Below are 24713 nucleotides of genomic sequence, written 5' to 3'. Positions count from 1 at the left end.
GACACTTGCTCCCTCCCCATCTGATCCCATGAAATGCAGCTCCCGTGCTGCAGCTTTCACACTGAGAATCCACAGGAACCATTTCTAAGCTGCTGGACTGTGGTGACAGGGTGGCAGTGGGAGCCCTGACTTGAGCCCCAGCCCTGTGGGGAGGGCAGACACCCCTCACCAGCTCAGGCACGTGTTGGGCTTCTTCCTGTGGAAGTGATTTCTGAAATTTGGTAAAGAACTTGATTATCAGACAGACTTTTGTCTTTTTGTTTTTCTTTTGGGGTATAAGGATCTCTTGAAGTGGCTTTGTGAGTGCCAGCTGTGTATAGAATCAGTGGGACTGCAGCAGGGCTGGAGTTCTGTACAAGCCAATTAATGCACAGTTATGTCGTTCCATTTACTTGTGTTTTAAAGGCTTCCTGTGAAAATTTAAAGTTAGACTTCACTTTTATGACAGCTAACGTATTAAATGACATCTTGAATCTATAGTCAGACAACCAATTTCATTTGAAATACAACTGAAAATCAATAAATCGGTGACAAGCACATTTTGTGAATGGAACTAAAGATAAGATGATTTAGTTAATTGGACATATTTTTAATAAGAAATTATTTTTGGCTACTTTGGTATTTTTAAAAAGTTATTATTATTTATTTTCTGAAGCCCCAGAAAAGCCCTTCCCTCCCCTCTGCAGCGCTGTCCCGGGATGGTGTTGCTGTAACCACGCTGCCATTAGCAAGGCAGGAGCTCCCAGTGACCAAAATCCCCAGGTCTCCTTTGTGCACAAAGACCTTAAAAAATCCCTTAATCCCCGTGCAGTGTTTGTGTGCTGGCAGTGCCTCCAGCTTTGTCCAGCTCCCCAAATCCCAGGGAATTCCTGTGGAGGCTGAAGTGGCAGCTGTGGGGTGACGTTCCACCTGGAGGTGTTGGATCTCCGCTGGCTCGTGCTGGGGCCTTGCTGGAGCTCTGGGTGCTCCAGGATTTGGGGTTATGTGAGGACCTGCCCTGTGCTGGGATGGGTGCTGGGGTGGGGAGGGAGGGCTGGCGTGACTCGGGCAGCTGCCAGCAGGGAACAAAGAGCCAGGATCCAGCGGGATCGCTCGGGTTTCCGCTCGGCAGCTGATGGATTGTGTCAGCTGCTGGTGGAGGGACACTGGAGCACAGCCCTGCAGGGTTGGTGGGATGGCCAACAGGAGAGGTGTGAGGGGATTAAATTGTTCCTTAAAACCATTTCTGGTGTTCCTCTGATCCACTTCTTGATTCTGTGTTGGTGCTGTACAGATGTGTCTCCTTTGCATTTGAGACCGAGACAATAGAACTTAATTAAAACAAACCTCTCAGAAAATTAAATCTGTCTAGAAAGCTGTACACAAAACCTGAACTGCAGCTGTCTCTGTGCTGCATGGGGGAGCCCATAATCTTATTGAGCCCCATGAGACCCTTCCAATGTCCCAGCCTGCCCCAGCACATCAGGAGCAGCTCAGTGGATTTCTCCAACTCTCCAGGGTTTCATTCCCCCTCCCTCACCACAAGAAGGGTACTGCTAACAGCAGCCCTGCTGCCAATGAACATGGGTGGTTGGCCTGTTCCTGGAGCTCCCGTGGTGACTTCCCTCTGCTCTTTGCGTGCAGGGCGAGGCCCTGAGGCAGGTTTTGGTGAACCGCTACTACGGCAACGTGCGCGCGGCCGGCCGGCGCGAGAGCCTCACCGCCTTCAGCAACGGGCCCCTGGCCGCCGGCGGCCCCGGCAAGGCCGGCCCGGGAGGTAGGACACGCTCTGCTATCCCTGGGGCTGCCCTTCCCCGCTCGGGGGTTGTGTATTCCTGACCAGTCAGCACCCCACGGCTCAAATCGGGATGTTCTCCCTCACGGTTTTGTCTACGAGCTCCCAAAGAAAGTAGAACTGTCCATGCGGGTGAGTGCAGTTGGGAGCAAAACTAGCAGACAAAGCTGTTTGTGCTCCTCACTGACTGCCTTGGGTTGGCTTGACATTTGTGACATTGCTTTGAATAAATGTACTTAGAAATCCTGATCAGTTTAATATTTGCAATAATATCTAGGAAATGTGCCCATAAGGATGTCAGACTATTAACTATTTCTGAAAGAAAACCATTTCATGGTATTGCAGAGATGGTGGGGTAGGATGGGCAAAAATTCCATTTGAAGCCAGTTGTACAGTGAAGTTTATTTAATTTGATGCCATTGCTAAAAAAGTCACTGGTGGAATCACAGAATGGGTTGGGTAGAAAGGGAATTTAAAACTCATCCTGTTCCACCCCCTGCTGTGAGCAGGGACCCCTTCCACCATCTCAGGTTGCTCCGAGCCCTGTCCACCTGGCCTTGCCATCCCCATGGGGTCAGTGCCATCCTGTTTGTCCTGATCACCTTTACAGGAGGAAGCTCTGGGTCGAGCTCGATGAGCCGAGGGGAGATGAGCCTGGCAGATGTCCAGTGCCACCTGGATAAAGAAGGTGCTTCCAACCTGGTCATAGATCTCATCATGAATGCCACCAGTGACAGAGTCTTCCACGAGAGCATCCTGCTGGCCATTGCCCTGCTGGAAGGTGGGAACACCACGATACAGGTAGGGAAATGGAAAACTCCATCTTGTGACTGAGCCTTGTCGGGAAGGGAAATGTTTTTATGAACTCCAGGAAATTTGAGAGGGTTAAGGAGGCGGGAGGGGAAATTATCTGAATGATCTTTGACCTGTAATTAAAAGAAATATTAATGTCTGCCATGCAAAAGTGAACTTATTGAATGTTTGCACGGGCGCTGGGTACGTGAGGTGTTTTCCCAGGGCAATATAGAGGAATGTTTAATAAAACAGCTTTGTAGATAAGTTATTGACTGCTCTTACAAATAACTTAGGTAAGTGTAACCTGCTCAGAGACTTTTACAATGAACTGTTAAATTTCAGACTGGAATTTGACATAAGTGTATGGTAAACTCCAGACCACCACCATTCTCCTGCAATCTCACTGTTCTTCCTTTCTGTGTTTTCAACAAGGATTAGATTCCCCTAAAAGAAAATTGTCCCTGGTGTGGATTAATGAACACACACCAGCGAGCTCTTACACTCTTCCAAATGGAAAGTAAAACCTTATTATAGCAAAACTTGCTTACAGAGATGATTGAATCTGTGATGTCTTATTTGTTTAGCTCTGCACGTGTTGTGTTTGCAGTCTGTCTGTGGGGCTAAGTCCTGACCAGTTGTAACTGATTGTTGTGGTTGAGACACACACTAGATCCCTACAGCAGCACCTCCTGTGTCCATGCAAACTTCCCTTGAGAGGACAGGGAATGTCTCTGAGCTCCTTCGCTCTGTCTCTGTAATCAGTACCCTCATTAATCCCGTGTGTGTAAGCTCTGGAGTGAAACTTCTTTGCAATGGATAAAGTGGGAATTGAGTGTTGAAAATCCTGTGTCACCTTAAACTGCAAGAGCAGGATTAACATTCCTGGGGGACAGTCACTCCTTTAAATTTCCTGCTCTTCTCTAATGTAAAGGAAGCTGAGCTTTCATCCTTGCAGCTCTCAGGGAGCCTCAGGTAACCTCTCACCGTCATGCTGGAAGGAAAAACAAACTGCACCAGCCTGATTTGGAGAGATCCTTTGCTTGTGCTGGACCTCAGTGCTAAAGGATTGAGCAGAGTCACTTCCCACAGTGCACAAATCCGTGCTGGAAGCAGATTCCTTAGCTCACCCACTGAAAACCAACAGGAAAATCTGCTGTCCCTCTCCAAAGACACCTTTTTTGCCCAAAAGGGAGGTGGTTCAGTTTGCATTTTGAGAGTGGGAGCTGGGACGCTGTGGAATAATGCTGCGGTCAGGAGTGATGGATGGCTCTCAGGGCATCTTCCCCACACCGAGCCCTGCTGCCAGGTCCTGCTCACTCCAGCCTCTACAGATGTGCTTCCACAGCCCAGAGTGGCTGTTTTCCATCCTTTCCCACTCAGGAATAAGTGCTTGGCAGGTGTCTGTAGGACGGGCAGCCAGCAGTCCCTGGGTGCGTGCTCTGGCGGGATGGGCTGGGAGGGGGCTCTGCTGGAGTGTGGGCTGCTTTTAAGTACAGAATGTTTTAGGAACCAAATGACTTGTGATGCCTACAGCTAATGCTGTGAGCTCTGAGGGCTCAGACACACCCAGCAGCTCTTACTCATGCATGCAAAGCACGAACAGGATGTTATTGAAAATAACCCATGGAGCCATTGGGATGTGGATATTCCGTGCTGCAACACTCCATGGACTTGGTAGCAAACAGCAAATAAGGAGCATAATCAGTGCATAGACGTGTTCTGTGGCTTTCCTCCACGTTGGTTAAACTCCTGGTGGTAGGGAGAGAGTTTTCTGGTGCCTTGCAGTGCTCCAGCACATGGGGCCCGTGGCAGTGGCAGGCAGGAGCAGCACGTCCCCAGCACTCTGAGCTCTCAGCAGGGCTGGAGAGAGCCAGGTCAGGAGAGCTGCAGTGGGGAGAACACCAAACACAAAGCTTAACTTCTGGGAGAACTGCTGGCCCCACACTGGGAATCAAAGCAAAGGTGGAGGCTTGCTGTTTAGTAAAATCATTAGTTCAGGGCTCTATCTCCCAGGGTAATTGCTGAGGGATGTGATGGCCAGGTTAAACTGGTATCCTGAGACACTGAACTCATCACCAAGCTTTGCTGTCTCCATGCAGGAAGAATGGCTCACAGTGCAGAGGGCCCTGGGTGCAGCCCAGCTGTTCAGGAGAGCAGAGCTGATTGCTTTTGTGCAGCAGCCTTTGGCTGTGACACAGTGAAGATTTACTGAGTGCAGCAAAGTGATGGTCTCCCCTTAGCAAGAATTCATTTTTACAAAACACGCTGCAAAATTTGGCTGCTTATGGAAACAAGATGCACTTGGGAAAATTAGCCTGATACTTTCCTTGTGTTTTATCCCAGTCTTTCTCTAATGTTCTTTGATAAGTTTTGCAGAGTGGGTAGGTAGGGCCTGGCAACCTCTGCAACCTGCAGAGTGGATTTTCTGCATTTCTTCTGCAGTTTCCAGTAAGTGCCAGTGGAAGAGTCATCCCCAGTTTCTGGACTAATAACTGTGTTCATTTTGCATCAGATGCATTTGTCATTGGGAAAGTTGACCTAGCCAAAGCAGCCAGCTTTGTCTTTGAGGTCTAACAGAGTTTATCTTCATTTAACAATTTTTTTTGTTATTATTAGCAGCTTTTGATTGATAGTGCTCCAAACAAGTTTGTTCTGTGCTCAGTTTGAATAATTTCTACTGAACTTCAAATGCCTCTATCTACAGGGCTTTGAGAAGAGGAAAGTGGTGGGATAGGGACAGGTTATGTAAAAAAGGCTCTTTGGCAGCAAAGCCAGAAATGTGTCACCCTTGCATGGCATTTTCTTAACTCCAGGTTTTCACACGGGAAATCGGTTCCGCCTGGAGTGCAGCAGAAGGTTTGTACCAACACACAGGAACTTGCACATGATGATTGTAATATGGTTAATAATGGGAGTTCCCAGGTAACTCCCATGAGCTTCAGTGGGAGAACAGATCCCCATGATGCTGGGAAGGGATAACTGCAATAGGTGTTGCTGTTTCATTAGGTGCAGGCAGGGCCAAAATTAAGGGTAGGCAAAGTAGGTGGTTGCCAACTCCAGCAGAAAAGCAAATCTCCAAACGTTCCTTATTGTAATTGGTAGGAGGGATTTTTATTGTATTGTTAAGAAAATGAATGTGGGGGAGAAGCAGGACAAGAGAAAAGGCTCCTGGTTCACCTCAGGAAGGAGGCTGAGCTGGTGGTGTGTGGCACCCTGAATCCCACGCTGCTCCGTGTTTTGCTGCAGGGGTGAATGTGAATGTGGCAAATTAGCTCTTCTGGGAAGGTCTTTGCCCGCTTCCAGCTCTCTGGGTGGAAACTTTCTGGGCTTTAGCTTTTGGAATTAACTTAGAAACACTATCAGGTTCTTTGGGAGCAGGATGGTGGTGACCTCGTGGTGGCTGTCACTCCGGCTCAGCAGGAGCCCTGGGTTTCAGTGGGAAGCCTGCCCTCGTTTGCACAGAGACAGAAGCAGAGGTGGAACCACGGGGTCAGCCCCAGACAACAAATTAACTTGACAAATGCTGCGACTCACTGAGCTGCAAATTACATCAACCCCTTTATTAATTTATATAACCCTGAGCATCCCCCTGGGGAGCGCTGGCTCAGCGCTTCTGAGCAGCCCTGGGGGTGCCCCACGCTCTGCTCCAGAGGTGAGGGCTGAGCCTGCCCTGCTCCCCCAGTGCCAGTGCCTGGCTGCTGTCCTGGGCTCCCTTCTCCAGAGCAAGGAATGCTCTGCTGCCGCTGGTGCTCGTGGGCATGTGTCTCCTTGGGAAGGGATGGGTGCTCAGTGCCTGCCCACACACATGGCAGCAGGGCCAGGCTCTCCTCTGGTACAGAGAGTGAGTGACAGTGCAGGAAATTGCTGAGGACTCGTCCTGCAGCGCTCGTCTCTCATCTGCTGAACAAAAATTCCGTGTGCCGTTACTCTGCCTCACCTCCGAGTTTCGGCTTTCCTCGGTCGGTGGAAGTTAATGGCAAGTAAAGTCCCTTACATAACACCTCTCCATGGAGACTCTGCTCCCTTAATTAGGGATCTTCTCCAAAGTCAGCTTGCGTGACAAATTACCCACACGCACATGTTGGTGCTTCCAGCAGGGGAAGGTAAAATGAGGTTGATGACATTGGTGGTTCCAGGCAGCTTTGAAGTGCTGCCCCAAGGTGACACAATGCACCTCTGCCACTTGGGAGAGTGCTGGTGCCTCAGTTCCCCTTTGTCCACTGCTGTCCCCTAGGCGGGCTGCAGTCACAGAGGATGGGGTGGTGGGAGCTGGCACACAAGGAAAAGCTGATTTTTTTCAGGAAGTGGGATTTGCTCCTGGTTTTAAGGCATCTGAGCAAAGTTGCTGCTCTTTGCAGAGGATGATGGTGGGATGTGCTGCACAGCCTCTGTCCCCAAGCAGCTGAGAGTGGGGTGAGGACCAGGGGCCACTCTGGCTCGAGACATCACCAATAAACTGGTGGTGATGAACTGGAGAGTTGTGCCTCCATCACAGCATGACAGGGGTGAATCAGTGCTCTATGGAATGGTGGCTTGGAGCTCACCGGGGTGTGTGAGGCTCCTTTGAGATGTGGCAGTGCAAAAAGCTTGAGGCTTTGAACTGTTTCAACTCCCAGAGCTCGTTGAGCCTCCCCAGAGGATCCCTGTGTCCTCCCTTGAGTGCCCCCTGGGGCTGGGGGCTGTGGCTGTGCTGTCCCTGGCACAGGTGCCATGGGTACAGAAATCTCAGCAGCCAGCTCCTCATCAGTCAGGTTTGGTAGGGAATTCTGGCCTGGACTCACACACAGTTCTCCCATCCCAAGCCAGTCTTGCTCCACACTTGGACTCAGTTGACGTTTCTCGACATTTGTCCTCATGTTTTGCCACCAGTGAGGAAACTCCACCAGAGTGAATTGTGGTCTCCTTTTCTCTGACTGTCCAGAGATGATTGATGGTTATTACATAATTGCAGGATTGATGCACAAAAGGAATTGAATCCAGAGCTATGCAGTTCTTTGTGTTTCTGGCACTTGGGGGATCCAGGGAAGCCCAGAGCTGGGGGGTACCAGCCACTGGTGCTGGTCAGCCACAGCCCTTGGGATTGAGAGAGCAGAGTCTTCAAGATGAATTTATGTTCTTGAACTCATTGTAGCACTGGCTGTGAAATACTGTGACCAAAATGTCCTATTTGGTTGCAGGAACACTTTGTTTCTTTTTTTATGTGGCTGCAACTGCCCTGCAGAATGGGGGGAAAACTCTGCAAAACATTACAGGAGTACTGGTGGGGTAAAATGTTGGCTTAGTGACACAATAGTGCTTTAATTTGTGGTTTGGACTCTTAAAATCAGATTTATTTCTTGCAAGATTTGCAGCAGTCATAGATATCAGTGAGCACAGACAATTGTATGCAATGGCAAAGGCTGCAGAGGCAAGAATGTCTTTGGGTCACTAAACTTCTGTAAATAGCACTTGAAAATTTTTGATCATTGGTAAAAGAAGTCTTACATTTTCTGTTTGTTTCTAACAGACAGAATTCTGTGATACAGGATGTTCTATCTCTTTTTGCATTGTTTTAATGGTACCTGTTTAGGAAACCAGTGCACAAGCAGCAATCTCTTGGCACGTGTTAAACAGTCACCTGCCTGTGTCTTTCACTGGTTTCTCACTGTTTTCCTCAAGGTAAAATGCACCTTTTTTTCTTTTTTTTTTTTTTAATTCTGAGTATGTCATGAACATGACATTGTAAAAAACATTGATAAGGACCTGCATCATCAACTGTGGGCAGAGATCTTGTTCTTTTCTGAGAGGGCATTTTTCCTCAAGGTAAAATGCACCTTTTTTTCTTTTTTTTTTTTTTAATTCTGAGTATGTCATGAACATGACATTGTAAAAAACATTGATAAGGACCTGCATCATCAACTGTGGGCAGAGATCTTGTTCTTTTCTGAAAGGGCATCTTCTTCTTGTATCTTTTGATGCATTTAGCATAGTGAAGTCTCATTGTCCCTCAGCTGTTGGCTACCACCACGTTCAAAACAACCCAGCCCCCCTGATAATGCAGTGTGAGGAGTCCTTCCTGCAGGGGAGATTCTGTTTTCATTCAGGGCCCAGGGATGCCCAGGTGAGACTGAGGCTGGCTGAGGTGAGATGGTAACGAATAGCACCTTGTCTTTGCTCCTGAGCTGCAGCTCCTGCTGCTTCCTGAGGTGTGTTTGAGCCATCAGTATTCCTGGAGCAGAGCATCCTCCAGTCTTTTTTCCCAAAGGGAAGTTTCCTGCTGGATTCTGAGGTGCCCATCTGTGTGGTTGAGCAGTGTAGGTGATAAAAAAAAAGGAGAAGAGGCTCTACCTCAGGGTTCAGCTGTGCCTTGGTGGCCTCGAGGTGTTCCTGGTTGGGTACCACCTCCTGTGTGGCAATCCTCTCAGCATTCCACTGGGATCCTGGTCCTGCAAGGAGTGAGCAGGGAGGTAAATCAGTAATTCTCCCAATTCCTCTCCATGGGATCCAGGTCCAACATAAACTTTCAAGATGATCCCTAGCAGGATTAAAGTCCTCCCGGAGCAGGCAGAGGCAAAGCTATTCAGCAAAACAAGGTCATGCTGCCTTTTTTTTTGGTAAGCACAGGAATCAACAAAGCGCTGTTATATAACTTCTATTTATATCCCACTTGCTCACTAGCTGCAGGCACACAAGAGTAGCTGAGAAGGGAATTTAATGAGCTCTCAGGGCTTGCTCACCTTCCAGAGCGGGTAGGAGCCAGCTTGTTTTTGAAGTGCGTCAGCAAATGAAACTGGTGGTGGGTGGGTGGTTTGGGTAGGTGGACTGACTTGTTGCTATGGTTTTCTTTAATTCCTCTGTCTCTCAAGGAGATCTTACACTTTTTTTTTTTTTCTTTTGGGGAGTCTGCAGACTTCCTTGTTTCTCACACCTACGCTGCACTTGCTGGTTCAGTGGGGAATGGGCTCCATGATTCTGCCATGGGATATGGGATCTGTACTCCTGCCATGGGATATGGGATCTGTACTCCTGCCATGGCATATGGGCTCCATCTTCCTGCCATGGGATATGGGCTCCATGAGTTTGCCATGGGATATGAGCTCCATGATTCTGCCATGGGGAATGGGTTCTATCTTCCTGCCATGGCATATGGGATCCGTACTCCTGCCATGGAATATGGGCTCCATGATTTTGCCATGAGATATGGGCTCCATGATTCTGCCATGGGATATGGGATCTGTACTCCTGCCATGGAATATGGGCTCCATGATTTTGCCATGGGATATGGGCTCCATGATTTTGCCATGGGATATGGGCTCCCTGCTCCTGCTATGGGTATGGGATTCCTGCTCCTGCCATGGGATATGGGATCCTGGTTCTGTCATGGCATGTGGGCTCCATCTTCCTGCCATGGCTGAGCTGAGTGACCCAGCACTGTGTGTTCTCACAGGGATGCAGGAGGAACCCAAATCAGCTCTGTGCTGACAGCAGGGCAGACCCTGAGTCTCCCAAGCTCCCGAGGCCATCTGTGAGCCCAGGCCCCACAGTGCTGTTTGTGCCTGTGGTTCCCCCACTGTGCCTCCACCAGTGTCACCTCATCCTTCCAAGGGCTGGCTCTGGAAGGGTGTGAAGGAACTGTCTCTGTGTGAGGTTTGTTCTTGCTTGCTTCTGTGAAGTTACTTCAAGTTGCATCAAGATTTTGGGTGTTGCAGTAGGAGAATGTGTGGGATACAAGGGCTCTTCCTGGTCTGGTTGTGCTGCTGGTCTCATTTAAAGCTGGTTGGGACAGGCAAGCATTTCCACAAGTCAGGCTCTGTGCACTCATCACCCCCCAAAAAACATTCTCCTATAAATGGGCAGAACACCCAGCAAAGAGCAGAGCTGTGCAGGGAGAGTTTGTCTTATTTGTGGAAAATAGAGCTGGGAAGTCCTCCTTATGCTTTCAGGACAAAGTTTATTTTACAGTTTGCAAAAAAAACCAGGCAATTGAGGTGTTCTGGCAGATTTTCCTTATGGGTTTATTTCAAACTGTGAAGTATGTTCAGTGTGAAATATTTCAGCTGCCATTTCCTTAAGCTATGCAAGACTAATGATATCCATCACTCATGCCCAAAGTGATGGATCTCCAGCGAGCCAGGACGTACGAGAGATTGAGAGAGAGAGAGATTAGTGATATTTAAAATAAATAAATGAGGAGGGACCGAAGGCAGAGTTAGGCTGGAATTCTCTGCATTGGAAGCCCTCGCAATATGTTTAGGCAGAATGTAGAAGGTTGGCACTTGTGCTTAATTCAGTGCTTGTGTTAGTGCAGTTCCCCTTAAAATGTGGCTTGTTTGAAGTAGTCCAGCTCTAAGAAGTCGTCTGGGGGTGGCAAACTTCCTGCAGAGATGAAGTAGCACACAAGTTTTGCATTAGTTCGTGCTGGCAGCCTGGCTGGATAACCCGAGCGAGCTGAGGTCCCTGCAATGATTTCTCTCTCGTGTTGGAATAAAATGTCCTGAGTTGAAGCCAGATCACTGAGCTTTCTCCTCCTTCTGGAGGGACTTTCCTCTCTGCAATCTCCCTGGCTCGCCAGGTTCCCGGGGTGTTTTCTGCTCACTGGCATTAGGGAAACGGGGAAGCAGACGACAGTCAAAGCAGTTAGCTTTGATTGCTGAGGAGTTTGCTGGGGCTTTGCTTTCCCTGGTTTCTTGGTAATCAGAAGCTTGTTTTGCTGGGGAATTCTTTGGGATGCGTTGGGATGGTCTGGCAGGGCTCGGTGGCTGATGAAACATCGCAGGGAGGGTGCGGCCCCGGGAACGCTCCGTGGGCTGACAGCGAGCTCGGGGTGGCTCCTGCAGCCAAGGCTGCCTCAGGCCAGGCCACCCCTCGTGGGGAGCAAACACAGCTGAGCAGAGCCTGCTGGAGCCCAGGCCTTTGCTTAGACTGCTGCCTTGTGCTGCTGCTTCTCCGGGGATCAGCCAGACAGCCCAGCCTGGAGGGAGTCTGCGGTGGAAAGTCAAGCTGCTCCGCGAGAAACAATCCGAGCGTTGTTCCTTCTCTTGGCTGGCAGAGCAGTCGTGACTTGGGTAGGGAAAGGTGTTCCCAGTGACAGGGTAGGGAAAGGTGTTCCCAGTAAGGGGGGCAGCACACACAGCCCAAACTGGCGAGGCTTTCAGAGGCAGGAGCTAGAAATCAGCTGCCTTCAGCTGCTGCCTGGGGTTTTTTTTCCGTTTAACAATCCTACACTGGGCACAAGCTCGCTCATCATTAAATTTACTGTGGATTAGTTACATTTAGAGTGGATTACTTACCTGGGTGTGTCCTCTGTGCACCTTACACAAAGGTACCAGACTGCAGTGCTGTATGGTTTCACTCTCCACAGGACAGATGTCAGTTCTGCTGGCTAAAATCCAATTTGTTACTGACTGCTGGTATGAAAGACAGGTTAAGGAGCATTTGTCCCTGCCCTGTGGTTATCCTGCCTCCATAATCCTGCCCCCCTGAACTGCTGGGGAGTTAGCTGAGCTTCTCTTCCACTCATCATTAGAAATTTTATATATTAAATATGTCAAAGGTCTTAGAATTAAATGTTAATGCCAGGAGATGTGCCCATTCTTTGGTGATTTATTTTTTTTAATGTGATTCTACAATCCAGCTTGTTAATGATTTGCAATATTTAAGAACATGCCAAAAAATACCCACCACAGAAAATGATATTAATGATCAATAAAAAGTCAGCAAGCAAAAATGGTGTTTTCAGTTAGGTAAACATTTCACAGCATATGTAAATAGTCAGAAGGGAAGAGGAGACCAGGTTCCTGGGAATAACTACAGAAGAGACACAGACTTAAGAAAACATCAGTGACTGGAAGTTAGTGACATAAAAAAGAGCTTAACCACATGTTTCTAACAGTTGTTCACCACTGGAACAGACCATAGAGAGATGTAGTTCATCATCTCTGACACTTGCTCAAGAAAGACAGGATTCTTTTCTCAAGAGAACACATGAAACACAGGGTCAGTGAGGGAGCTCGAGGGGCTGCTGCTGCTCCAGGGTGGGCAGGGCTGTAGCAGGTCAAGGTCTTGCAGCTGGAACTTGGCCTTTGGTTTCTTTTCCAGAGAAATCCATCTCTGGATTTGCACCTCTTCTTCTGCCACTTGTGCTGTGCACCAGGAGATAAAGTCGTAGGTGATGGTGGGGTTTACTTCCTGACCTCCTGCTGATGATCCCATCCATCCAGAGGGGATGCACTGGAGGGGCAGAGGTGGAAGGGGGAGGTCCTGCTGTGCATGAGGCTTCTGGCTGGAATCCCTTAGGAACAGAGTTGGGTGATGGAGAGGAAAGGTATTCCACAGCTTTCCTGGTAGCTGGTGTTATCAGTTGATCTGCTCTGTGGTGCTCTAATCTGGATGTCAGGAGGAGCAGTGGTGTGGCTGCTTTGCAGATGTGCTGGGTTCTCCTTCCATCCCCTTGGAACAGTGCATGTGTGCAGGAGGTGGTTGCTCCCTCCTTAGAAATGATGGAGGGCTCTGTGGTGATGTCCTTGCTCACAGTGGGTGTCTGTCCTGTCAGACACTCTTTTCATGTGGGGTGGGTCTGTGTTTCCTTCTGAGGCTGTGTCATTAATTACCATCCCATTATCTGGGCCGTGGTTCCTGTGCTCAGGAGGCTGCTGTGCTCTGGAGATCACCTGGGCTTCCCTGGGACACTTGAAAAGCTCTTTGCTGAGCCTGAGTCCATGGAGCAAAGCTCCCAGGCTGCTGTGGCCCTGCCATGGCTCTGTGCAGGGGTGATGACTTAACAGACATTAACAGTGCAAGGCTGAAATAAAATGCAGTTTCTGTGAATGCCAGAATGCTTTGCTTTGGAAGGGACTTTAAATATCATCTACTTCCAAATCCCTGCCATGGCAGGGACACCTTCCAATAGCCCAGAGTGCTCCAGCCTGGCCTTGGGCACTTCCAGGGATCCAGGGGCAGCCCCAGCTGCTCTGGGCACCCTGTGCCAGGACCTGCCCACCCTCCCAGAGAATAATTTCTACCCAAAATCCCATCCATCCCTGCCCTCTGGCAATGGGAAGCCATTCCCCTTGTCCTGTCCCTTCGTGCCTTTGTCACAAATCCCTCTCTGGCCTTCACTGCCCATGTCTCCAGTACCAGATGGAGCTCTCAGACAGCTTTTCCCTGCTGGGAAAGCCAGACACAGCCCCTCCTGGTTCCTTATGGGACGCAGCTCCCTGCCTGCAGCAGGTTTTTAGGAGCTCCCAGACCCCAGTGTGATGGTGAGTGGATCCTCAGGGATGGCTGGTGTCACATGCTGCAGTGTCAGGGCTATGCTTCAAGCTCCATTCCTCAAAATCCCACAGGAGTGTGGAGGATGGCTGTTCCTCCACGCTTGCTCTTTCAGCAGCCCGTGGTTCCATGGTGTCTGTACACAAGCCAGGACCCCAGCAGACGGTGCTCTAAAATGGCCACTCGATTTCCGTTTTAAAAAGGGAGATTTCTCCACTTTCTGCTTGGAGGCTATATCTGTAAATAAGATTTTAGGATTTCTGTCATAATTATCACCACCCGTTACCTGCTCAAGCGCAACTTGCAAGATCACACCTCTTAAAATACAGTATCTTTGGGAGCTGGCATGTGGTTGATTCATATGTGTGAAGGTGTTAGGCATCCTGACCTAAACTGAAACAATCATTTGGTGACACCCCTTCAGTGTATGCACAGCATGCACAAAAAGCTTTACTGGAAATGCTCCTTTCATTTGGGGTTTTTTTTTCTCTGAAGTGCAGTGGAAACTCAGTTAAGAAGCTTGAAAAGATGACAAAAATCAAGTCTGTCAGCAAGAAGTAATTACTCTCATAGAAGGTATTTCTTTAGTGTGGTTCATTAGAAAAAGGCTTTTCCTTCAGCACAGCTTCATCACAGGGGAATTCCTCCTGTCTGGGCTCTGCAGATGTGGCACCCAGGTCATGGCCATCGCTGCCTGACAACCAAATTTTTTGGAAAGTGTTTGGCCTTTCTAGAGCCTGTGGTTTCTGCTGGTCTATCTGTAAATTATTATTGTTGTTGTTACTGTTTGTAGTCTTTGTAGAGTGAAATTTCCAAGGTGCTCCTTGGATACAAGCACCCAGGTCATGGCCATCGCTGCCTGACAACCAAATTTTTTGGAAAGTGTTTGGCCTTTCTAGAGCCTGTGGTTTCTGCTGGTCTATCTGTAAATTATTGTTGTTGTTACTGTTTGAAGTCTTTGTAGAGTGAAATTTCCAAGATGCTCCTTGGTTACAAACTCTTCCTCTCTCTGCCCTTGTAGCCACCAAGTCACAGAGTTAGTTCAGGCTTGGCTGCCTCAACCCCCCAGTTGTTGAGGGGGTGTTGGTCAGCCTCGCCCCCTTCACAGGGAAGAATTCCTTGAATGTACCTAATCTAAGTCAGCCCTCATGGGACAACATGATGAGAAAACATTCAAATTGTTGATAGAAAGTCTTGGATTGGATATTTTATTTTTACTGTACCAACACTAATAAGTCAGCTGGGCACCCAGATCACCCTGGGCACATCACAGGCCCAGCAGTGTTTGGGCAGAGGGCATGTCCTGCAGTGCTCTGGCAGCTCTGCTTTGCTGGACTCTGGCTGTGTGTCAGGAGGGGGTACTGCTGTGACTGGGTTTGGGATGTCTGTCCTGAGTTGTTCTCCTTTCCCTCCTCTCTGTTAATCACCAGAAATAACCACAATCTTCAGAGTTTACCTGAGTGCTAAGGGCAGGTGGGAGGTATTGCCGTGCTGGGAGGGATATCTCCTGAATATTGACCACGTTCTTTAAATAGCCACACTCCTGCTCTGGCAGTAATCAAAGGCTCAGCTCTGGGAGTGTTCAAAGTCACTCCGAGTGTTCTCCGTGCAGCTGCTGGAGTGATCAAAGGCAGCAGCAGCCACGGCCCCGTGTGCTCCACAGCAGAGCGGGCAGGATATATTGCTGTTCCCATTTTAATTTGTTTTTTCAATAAATCAGCCTTCATTCCTATTCATCATGTAAAGCTGTTGGATGGCGAGCCGCTGCAGAATGCTAACTAATTTCATAATGCTCTGCATAAGGTGACCCACTTACAAGTTCATCCTTCAGTCGTGTTTAAGCTCTGGTCCTGATTTATGTAACAGCATATTGGTTTCATCAAGAGTTGTCTGATCACTCACTGTGTTGGCTCCTTCTTGACCTGTGCATGATTTGTATTCTCCTCGATTTTAGGGAGAACTTTCTGTCTCTGTGCACATATGTGCAGAAGAAGAGTAATAAACCTTCTTAAAAGTACTCAGTGCTTTGAGTTTTTCTGTCATTGGAGTGGGAACTAAAAGGAGTTTTAAGGAGCCTGCTGCAGGCAGGGCAGGGGAAACTCAGCACGAGATGTCCCTCATGGCATCGCCTTGTTTGTACATTTTTGGACTGTGATTAACATTGGCTTTTGCGTGTTGTGAGTCACAGTCCCTTGGATTTGAGGGTGGGAAGGCAGGACAGTTCTTCTATTTTTTGCCCATAACCATTTGTTTCTGCACTGATAATCAAATTATAGGGAATTCCCTTCTCCTTACTTTAATTCCTGGTACTTACCTTATCTCCCTTGTTGAGAGTGAGGTGTGCTGCCCAATTGTATCAGGCTGGTGTGATTTATTGCCCTCACTTTTCTTTAAACCTGCATTTGAAGTTGTTAATGAGGGATTTAACCAAGCTGAGACACTGGGAGCTGCCCCACAATAAGCTGTAAGTTTCAGCTTACTGACAGCTAATGAAGCTCCCAGTCCTGCAGGATACCACACAGTGCAGAAAGGTGGAATTGTCTGGATTCAGACCTGTGTGTGGGGCTACAGATGCTGTTCCTTTTCTCTTGTAGCATTCCTTCTTCTGCCGACTGACGGAAGATAAGAAATCTGAGAAGTTCTTTAAGGTTTTTTATGACCGCATGAAAGTGGCACAGCAAGAAATCAAGGCAACTGTCACAGTCAACACCAGTGACTTAGGAAACAAAAAGAAAGATGAAGACTCGGACAGAGATGTCCCCAACAGGAAAAGAGGTAATTCCCTTTCTGAAGTGACAGGGAGTGTGTTTTGAACTCATTTCAATTGATGCAATAATGCTCTGATCTCTGATCCCACAGAGCAAAGTTCAGAGATCAGTGGTGCCCTGGCTCAGGATTTCGAGAGCTTCATCCCCTCTTCATCCATTTGTGAGGTTGTGCTATTGAAATGAGGAGAAGTCTTTCTGAGCTGAGACTCTGCTGCCTTGTCTCGTGACAAGCTGCCCAAATCTGATCCATAGGAACAACCCCGGGCTGTGGGTTGTGGTCAGTGCCTTCTCTAACAATAAGTGAAGAAACCCTAATTTTGTTCTGAAGCAGGTCCTTTTACCATAACTCCTGCTCGTGCTAGATGTGTGTGCCCTAACCAATTAATCCCCAGGTTTGTAACCCTGCTGTGGTTGGTGTCTGAGGTGCAGAGTGTGGCGCGAGCCCTTCTCCTACACTAAACGTACTCACCAAAGAGCTGCTGCTCAACAGCTGGGCCTGCGGGTGAAGCTGCCAGGGGACCGTGTGGACAGATTTCCTGGCCCTCCTTATCCAGCTTCCCTAAGGAAGATGTGTCGTGGTGTGTTGCAGTGAGGGAGCCCATGACCCAGATCACGGAGGAGGTGCGGGACCAGCTGCTGGAGGCGTCCGCGGCCACGCGCAAGGCGTACAACACCTACCGGAGAGAGGCCGACCCCGAGGAGCACTACTCGGCAGGGGAGGGAGCCCAGGCTGCAGCAGACAAGAGCAAAGATGAGCTGGAGATGAGTGCTGTCATCTCCATCATGCAGCCCATCCTGCGCTTCCTGCAGCTGCTCTGTGAGAACCACAACCGGGACTTGCAGGTACCGCCTGGCTCCGGGCAGCTGTGCTCAGGGTGCCTTGTGCTCTCACTGCTGCCACAACATTATCCCTAATCCCAGACCTTTTTTAAATGGATTACGTGACCAATTATTCTCTTTGGTCTTGACATTAATCCAAAAAAAAAGTATTTATACCTTGCTGGGCTGATACGAGCAAATCCAGTTATCCTTTGGTCTTTGAAAGGGTACATACATTAAAAGTGGTGGGATCAGCACTTCTTGGGGCTTTTAAAAAGTGTGAAATGTGTTGAAAGCAAGCAGGTGTTGTACTCTGAAGTTACAGATTTGTTTTTGAGAGCGGAGGGAAAGAAATAAAGAAAAATCATGTAGGAAAATGAAGAAGGCATTGGGACTTTGGTTCCAGCAGCCTTCAAAGCTTAACTTTCCAGTAACCAGGCTCTCCTGGATTTTCTTGGATCTGTTCATGTGCCTAGCTAGAGTTGAACACGTGGTGAAGGTGTCAGGAAAACCTCAGCCGGAGATGAATCTGCTGAGGGACATGAAGGACAATGAGAAGGATTTCAAGGTTGTATCCACACAGGAGGAGATAGGCAGAGATGGGGACAGCCCCTGGTGACAGAAGACATGGACAAGGTCGGGGAGCTCAGTGCCACCTTCAGTTTGCCCCTTACTGGTAGGACTGGCCTTCACCAACCCTACATCCCTGAGACCCTGGCAAGGTGTGGAGCAAGGGAGTCTTACCCTTGGTGGAGGATCGGGGTGGGAAGCATCTAAACAAGCTGGATGTGCACCTAAACAAGCTGGATGCCCCAGGCTCTGTGTGGAATTCTGACTCCAGTCCTGGGTTCCCGAGTCCAGCAGGGAGTCCCAGAGATGACCATGGGACTGGAGCATCTGATGGGCAAGGAGAGGCAGGGGAGCTGGGAGAAGTCAGGCTGGAGAGGAGAAGGCTCAGGATCTCTGCCCATGTGTGCAAACACCTGATGGGGGACGTGGAGAGGACGGGCCAGGCTCTGCTCCAGCTGCCTCGTGACAGGGGTTGGAGTTGGCAGTGTCCAAAGGTCCTGGCAGCCTCGGTGTCCTGTGCTGCCCTGGGACGTGTTTGTAGAATTCCAGGGAGCCCAGAGCAGGTTCCCCCTTACAAAGGGGCTGCAATTCAGATGATTTTTGTTCACTGCTGCCGAGCTGGGATGGAGGAGCTGGAGAGGTGCTGTACAATGTGCTAAATGCCCTCAGAAAGAGCAATAATTGCCGTGATTGCCCATTGTTCCCTGGCCGGCAGGAGCGTGGGACCCTGCGTGAGAGCTTTGCAGAGCTGCCAAACCGCTTCCCCTGAGCGGGAATGCCCCGGCAGCACGTGGGATCCCAGCTGCATGGAAACCTTCTGGGAGCATCTCTGAGTGCCCAGGTTACATACATCAGCCTTTCTCTCATTTTGAAGAAAAAGAGCCCTTTGATGTGTGTTTTGTCAGAGGATTTTCCTGCCGCTGGCGGTGCCGTTCCCGTGGCGCGGTTCCAAACCGCACGCGCAGGATCCGCTGCTGCCTTTGGCGAGGCACCCGCAGCTATAGGAGCACACTTGGATTGCAGCCAGTGCAGAAACTTGGCCTGAGCTCCTCCCTGTCCTGAACAATTCCTTTTCCCAAACAGCAGGTAGTTGTAGTCGGCTCTGAGAGAAAAAGGGATTTCTTCTTGTAACACCAACAACAACAAAAAAGGTAGAACAGCTTTTCCAGTGTAATCCTCTTTTTGCCCGCCTGCCTCGAGGTTTGTCCTTCTCCCTCAGCCCCAAAGGGAAGGCAGAAGTGTCTGATCCTCCAAAATCTTGGTGTGTGCAGCTGGTACACGTAACTGAGCTTCCTGCAGTAGTGCCAGAGGACTCGCTGCCTGAAGTACCAGGGCAGGGCTCTCCAGGAAGCTGAGTGGCTCCCAGAATTATATTTGAACAAGGAGTTAGGATCACCTGCTTGGTGCAGGTGTGTGCTGGGCACCCTGAGCCTTTCCAGGCTGTTGGCAGCTGTGGGAGCTGATGGGCAAACACAGGGCAGTGCCAGTCATGCTGGAGGAGCTGCTGTGCAGAGGAGGAGGAGGTCTCTGGGTGCTCGGGCAGCTGCAGTGCTGTGCCCTCTGCATCAGACAGCCCTTCCCTCCCCAGATACACCCCCAGTTTGCTCCACTGGATGCTGTTCCACAGCCCTGCATGGGGCTGCAGGAGCTGCAGTACCCTCTCCAAATGAATGCAGGGCTGGGATGAGCGGGTAGATTATTCCCACGTGTTCCAGCTGGACCTGCCTGTGGCTGCTGGTTCTGGTGCAGGGTCTGCACACCTCGGGGTCATTCCCACGGGGAGCAGTGGGGTGGCACATTCAGCACTGCAGAGCTGTGTTCCCACTGCATAGCCTGCTCTGAAAATGAAGAGTTCACTCTGTCCTGGCTGAGACAGCAGCAGACACTCCCTGGGGCAGTTTCTCACAGTGCAGCAGGGGTTTGTTTTCTACAATTTTTTCCTTCCCCTTGTTTCAGCCTAACAATGTCCTCCTGCCTCTTGTGCCTCATTCCTCTTCTCTCCTTGCTGACTGTGGATCAGGCAGCTCAGGTACAAGCTTAGCTGCAATCAGAATAAATGCTGTGCTGCAGTCAGGGAGCATTTTTACTTCCTCACTGTGGGTATTATCCTTTAATTTTGCTTTTTTTTCTGGAGGGAAGACACGAGCTCCAATTTCTGTAGGATCAACCTTTATTACATTCTGACAAGTTAATCAGAAGTCAGATACTAAATGAGCAATCAGCTGAAATGTGCTGAATCACTGTCACCTTTAGTCTGCATTCATAGACAGCGTTTTTCCTTTTTTAGCTTTGCCTTCCATTGAATCTGCAATTTCTCTCTCTGTTTGCCTTAAAAGACTCATTAGTCTGACTCAGGCAGAGACAGCCAGGGACCAGTGCTGCTCTCTGGGCTGGCAGGAAAGACCCTGCTGCTTCCATACTCCATGGCTCCTGTTCCTCTGAGGGCTTTTTCACCCTGGAATTGCTGTTACCTGTTAGAATTAAGCTAAATAAGAGTTTTCCTGCTGAAACTTGAAGGAAAAGCAAGTGGTAGTGGCTGCTAATCTTTGCAGCACTGCTGGGAATGCACTGGCAAACAGCATCTGAGTCACTGGGAGATTGGTTTTCATTAGTTGTCCTTCAGTTTTGGGTGGGTTTGGTGCTTTCCTTTATTTGGAATATAGGAGAGTAGAAAGCTGTTACATCCACAGTGGCAAATCTGGCTTTTCATTAGAGGAGCTGCTCCTAATCAGCAGCTTCAAGCAGAAATCACAATAATTATGTGGAAAGAAATGCAGTGGAGAGAATTCCATCTTAAGGCACCTTCCTTCAGGGTGTGCACTCAGGTCCCTCCTGTGCAGGGGGAGCTGCTGTGAGACCCCAGCCAGGGAATCCAGAGAGGTCTGGGAGGAGGGAGCCTTGAGTGATGCTGGGCAGGGAAGTGCAGCAGGTGGAGTGAAGCTTGCAGGCTGCAGAGAGCTTCCCAGAGTGCCTGCTCTGTGCTGGGTGTGTCAGGCTCTAATGGATCTCTCTGCTTAAGGGATGCACTCTGTTCACTGCTGTACAGCATGAAGCCAGCAAGCTGCTCCAGGAGAGCAGCACGTTGCAAATAAGCCCTGGAAAGAGACTTAAACTGCTTGTACAGTGAGCCAGAGCAATCCACCATGCAGTGGAATTGGGGATGGATGGACTTAATAAATACTATCAGCCAAACAGCATTTTGCATGGTTTTTCCCCTCCCTCATGGCTTTGACACTCTCCTCACAGAATTTCCTACGCTGCCAGAACAACAAGACAAACTACAACCTGGTGTGTGAGACACTGCAGTTCCTGGACTGCATCTGTGGGAGCACCACTGGGGGACTTGGACTCCTGGGTCTGTATATAAATGAGAAAAACGTGGCCCTGATCAACCAGACGCTGGAAAGTTTGACTGAGTACTGCCAGGGGCCCTGCCACGAGAACCAGGTAATGAACCAGAGTTGGGAAATGCATCCCCCCTTCTCCCTGGGCCCCAGCTCTGCCAGCCTGCTGTTGTCTTACAGCACTGCTCACTTTATTTCCCCCCCAAGCTGGAGGATTTTTTCCTTTAAAAACAAGTTGATTATGAGGAGTTTTTCTCAGGGCCCCCTCTGAGGAGTTGAAGCACTCAAAGCAGTAGAAGTATTTTTGCTTTGCTAAGATCTGTTTCATTAGACTGCACAGGGAGAGTGGGGAATTGCTGTACTTGATATAATCCCAGAATGGGATGGGTTGGGAGGGGCCTTAAAGCCATCCCCTGCCATGGCAGGGACACCTCCCACTGTCCCAGGCACACCTTCCACTGTCCCAGGCTGCTCCAAGCCCTGTCCAGCCTGGCCTTGGGCACTGCCAGGGATCCAGGGGCAGCCACAGCTGCTCTGGGCACCCTGTGCCAGTTTCTGCTTATTCTCTCCATTTCCTTATTCATTGAACCATAATATTGTCCTGAAAGACTGGGATGTGATTCTTCTGTCTTGGTCTCTGCATGAGAATGTGTGAGGTCTGTGCATGCCAGGGAGAACTGTCAGTGTCCCTCTGCTCTCTGGATCAGGTGGAATAAAGCCCTTCAGGTGTTCTAGGTGTGGAGTTCAGTGACAGAACAGGAATCTCTCTCTGGTTTTTGAAGCCAGCACGCTGTTGTTTGTACATTTTAGGTACAGACCATTCCAAGAGCAGGGCTGAAGGGTAGGCAGGAGGCTATGGAAATTCCCTTTCAGCGCAGACAGCGCTGAAGTAGGTGTTGATTGGCACGTTTATAATTAAGAAAACTCTCCCTAATCTCAGCAAAACACTGTTCCTCCAGCCTGCAGGCTTTGGCATGGAAATGCTTCATTTATCAGCTGTGGCTCTCTGTGCTTCCTGAGGCCGGGGGCTCCAGTAGGACCATGGCTGAGGAGAGGAAAAGCTTGGAACAAAATGCCTTAAATCTTTAGTTCTTGCCCTGCCTGGAGCTCTGTGTGGAGTTTTCCAGCTCGGGCAGCCCACGAGGTGATGACAGAGGGGACTCTGGAGGGGTCACCAGCCCGGGCTGTGTTTGTAGTGCAGGCAATTAGTGAAGCCTGATGACTTTTCTTTGGACAGAACTGCATTGCTACCCACGAGTCCAACGGCATTGACATCATCACAGCATTAATTCTCAATGACATCAACCCTCTGGGAAAGAAGAGGATGGACCTCGTGTTGGAGCTGAAGGCAAGTGAATGCTCTGTGTGAGGCACGTTAACAGTGGGATAAAATGTGATTTTACTGTTAGAATTATGTGGGTGTTTGTTATATCCCAGTATTCATAAGTGCCCAAAGATTATATACATCAGTGAGCTGCAGGCAGTGCCCAAAGATGGTTTGTCACAGGTATTTCATCTTTTAAATGATGACATGGAGCCACCAGTTCTCAGATGGGGGATGCAGGCAGTCAGAATATGCTGAGGAATCCTAAAATTTCTTCCTGTAAAAAATCTAAAGCTGATGAAAACTCTTCTGTTGTTGCTGAGCTTTTACGTGGACAGTGCAAGTGAAATTTCTCATGTTGCAACTACTTTCCTAACACTTTATTGGTGTTGTTTAATAGGTTGACATGAAATCAACAATTCTTTATAGCCATCCATATTAATGCCGAAATAATTAGCCCTGCTGCTGGTTTCAAAACACAAAAACACAGGAGCAGGTTCCCCTCTAGCAACAGCAGTCCCAGAGCACTCTTGCTTCAGCCTGTGCTTGAGAAATATTTCCTTTTTGACTTATTGCCCTGACTGACACTGCAGAGTCTCCTTGTTTTCCGTTGCCGACTCACACCATTATTATGGGTGATGTGGGTTTTTTATTATTGTAAATAAAAAATGCTTTTAGACTCGATTAGCATTATACTTCAAAATTAAATACTTTTATTGGGTTTTATTGTCAGGCATGATGGATTTTAATCTTAATTGTTCGTATTAAAGTAGTCTGGTGCCTTGTGGTAGTTTCCCATTTCCTCCCTGTGTTCCTTGGCGTGAGCAGACTGCAGAGTGATTTCAGTTAAAAGCAGCAAAGCACATCTGTGTCTTCAGCCCTGGCTGTCCCTTGATTTAATCAGCAGCATCTTCAGCAGAGCTGAGCTGCACCATTTGGGAGCTCAGAGCTTGTGGTGATGCTGCAGTATCCTTAAATCAAAACAAAACAACACGAGCATGAAACAGCAGCCTTTTTAGAAATTTAAACCTTGGCTGGGGTTAATTTGATGTCTTTCAATGAGTAGGATTTGGGGAATAAACTGCTAAAAAACCCTGTTAAGTTGTGCAATGAGAGGAGAGGGAGGGCTGGGTGAGGTGAGGCTGTGAGACCCTGGGCTGGCTGGCACACTCTGCCTGCTGCCTGTGGGACCCGTGCCCCTGAAGCCCTTCTGGCAGCACAGTGGTGCCACTCAGGCTGGGTACCCTCATTTTTTGGCTCCTGGCAGTGATTCCATTGCTTTTCCCTGCCCTCAGAACAACGCCTCCAAGCTGCTCCTGGCCATCATGGAGAGCAGGCACGACAGCGAGAACGCGGAGAGGATCCTCTACAACATGAGGCCCAAGGAGCTGGTGAGTCCCGGCACCCCTCCCCAGCTCCTGACTCTTCATTTGCACAGGAGACAGAGAAGTGACAATCCCTGTGGCCCCAGAGCTGTCCAGTGAGCCCTAGCAGGGTTCTGGGGCTGGTTCATGTGTGACTGGTGAAACACAAGCAGGAGATCCAAAGCACAGCCCGAGCACCACTGACTCGTCCCAGTGCTCGGGGCTGCGTTGGAGCTGGGCTCTGAACGTGGTGCAGGTGCACAGAGGGTGGCCTGGAACATGTCACCTTCAGGGAATCGTGAGGTTCAGTTTGTTGGGCCAGTGAGCTGGGCTGAAGCTGAGTTCACTTTATCCAGACCTATCCACTGAGCTCCCTTGGGATGTCCCTGCTCTGCTCCATTCCCACTCACAGGAGTACTGAGGATGTGCTGCCCTCAGCAGCTCCCACCCTTTGCCTGAGCCTCCTCTCCTTGCCTGTCTCCTTGTCCAGGTGGAGGTGATCAAGAAGGCCTATCTGCAGGGAGAGGTGGAGTTTGAGGATGGGGAGAACGGGGAAGATGTCGCGGCGTCTCCGAGGAACGTGGGACACAACATTTATATCTTGGCCCATCAGGTAGAGTCCCACCACGAGGCCCAAGCTGGGAAAAGCCAGTCTGCTCTTCCCTGCAACTGTTTTCGTGGCTCATCTCTGAGGTGGACTCACTG

The 24713-nt window shown here is 49.3% G+C and overlaps 1 protein-coding gene across 4 annotated transcripts in view; it reads left to right on the top strand.

Annotated features, from left to right (window-relative positions):
• ITPR1 (inositol 1,4,5-trisphosphate receptor type 1) overlaps positions 1 to 24713 on the top strand; it is a 159909-nt gene that overhangs the window by 103189 nt on the left and 32007 nt on the right. For all 4 annotated transcript variants that reach the window (XM_041425478.1, XM_041425479.1, XM_041425477.1 and 1 more), the window contains 8 exons: positions 1624 to 1756; positions 2385 to 2575; positions 16414 to 16594; positions 17177 to 17430; positions 21223 to 21423; positions 22558 to 22668; positions 23940 to 24035; positions 24499 to 24621. In XM_041425478.1, coding sequence (XP_041281412.1) covers positions 1624 to 1756; positions 2385 to 2575; positions 16414 to 16594; positions 17177 to 17430; positions 21223 to 21423; positions 22558 to 22668; positions 23940 to 24035; positions 24499 to 24621 — 1290 coding nt within the window. The remainder of the gene's footprint in view (positions 1 to 1623; positions 1757 to 2384; positions 2576 to 16413; positions 16595 to 17176; positions 17431 to 21222; positions 21424 to 22557; positions 22669 to 23939; positions 24036 to 24498; positions 24622 to 24713) is intronic.

Source organism: Onychostruthus taczanowskii, unplaced genomic scaffold (genome assembly GCF_017590055.1).
Source record: "Onychostruthus taczanowskii isolate IOZ18803 unplaced genomic scaffold, ASM1759005v1 scaffold9, whole genome shotgun sequence".
NCBI classification, from domain to species: domain Eukaryota; kingdom Metazoa; phylum Chordata; class Aves; order Passeriformes; family Passeridae; genus Onychostruthus; species Onychostruthus taczanowskii.
The sequence above is the reverse complement of the archived record's forward strand: the minus strand, read 5'-3'. Positions and strand labels throughout refer to the sequence as shown.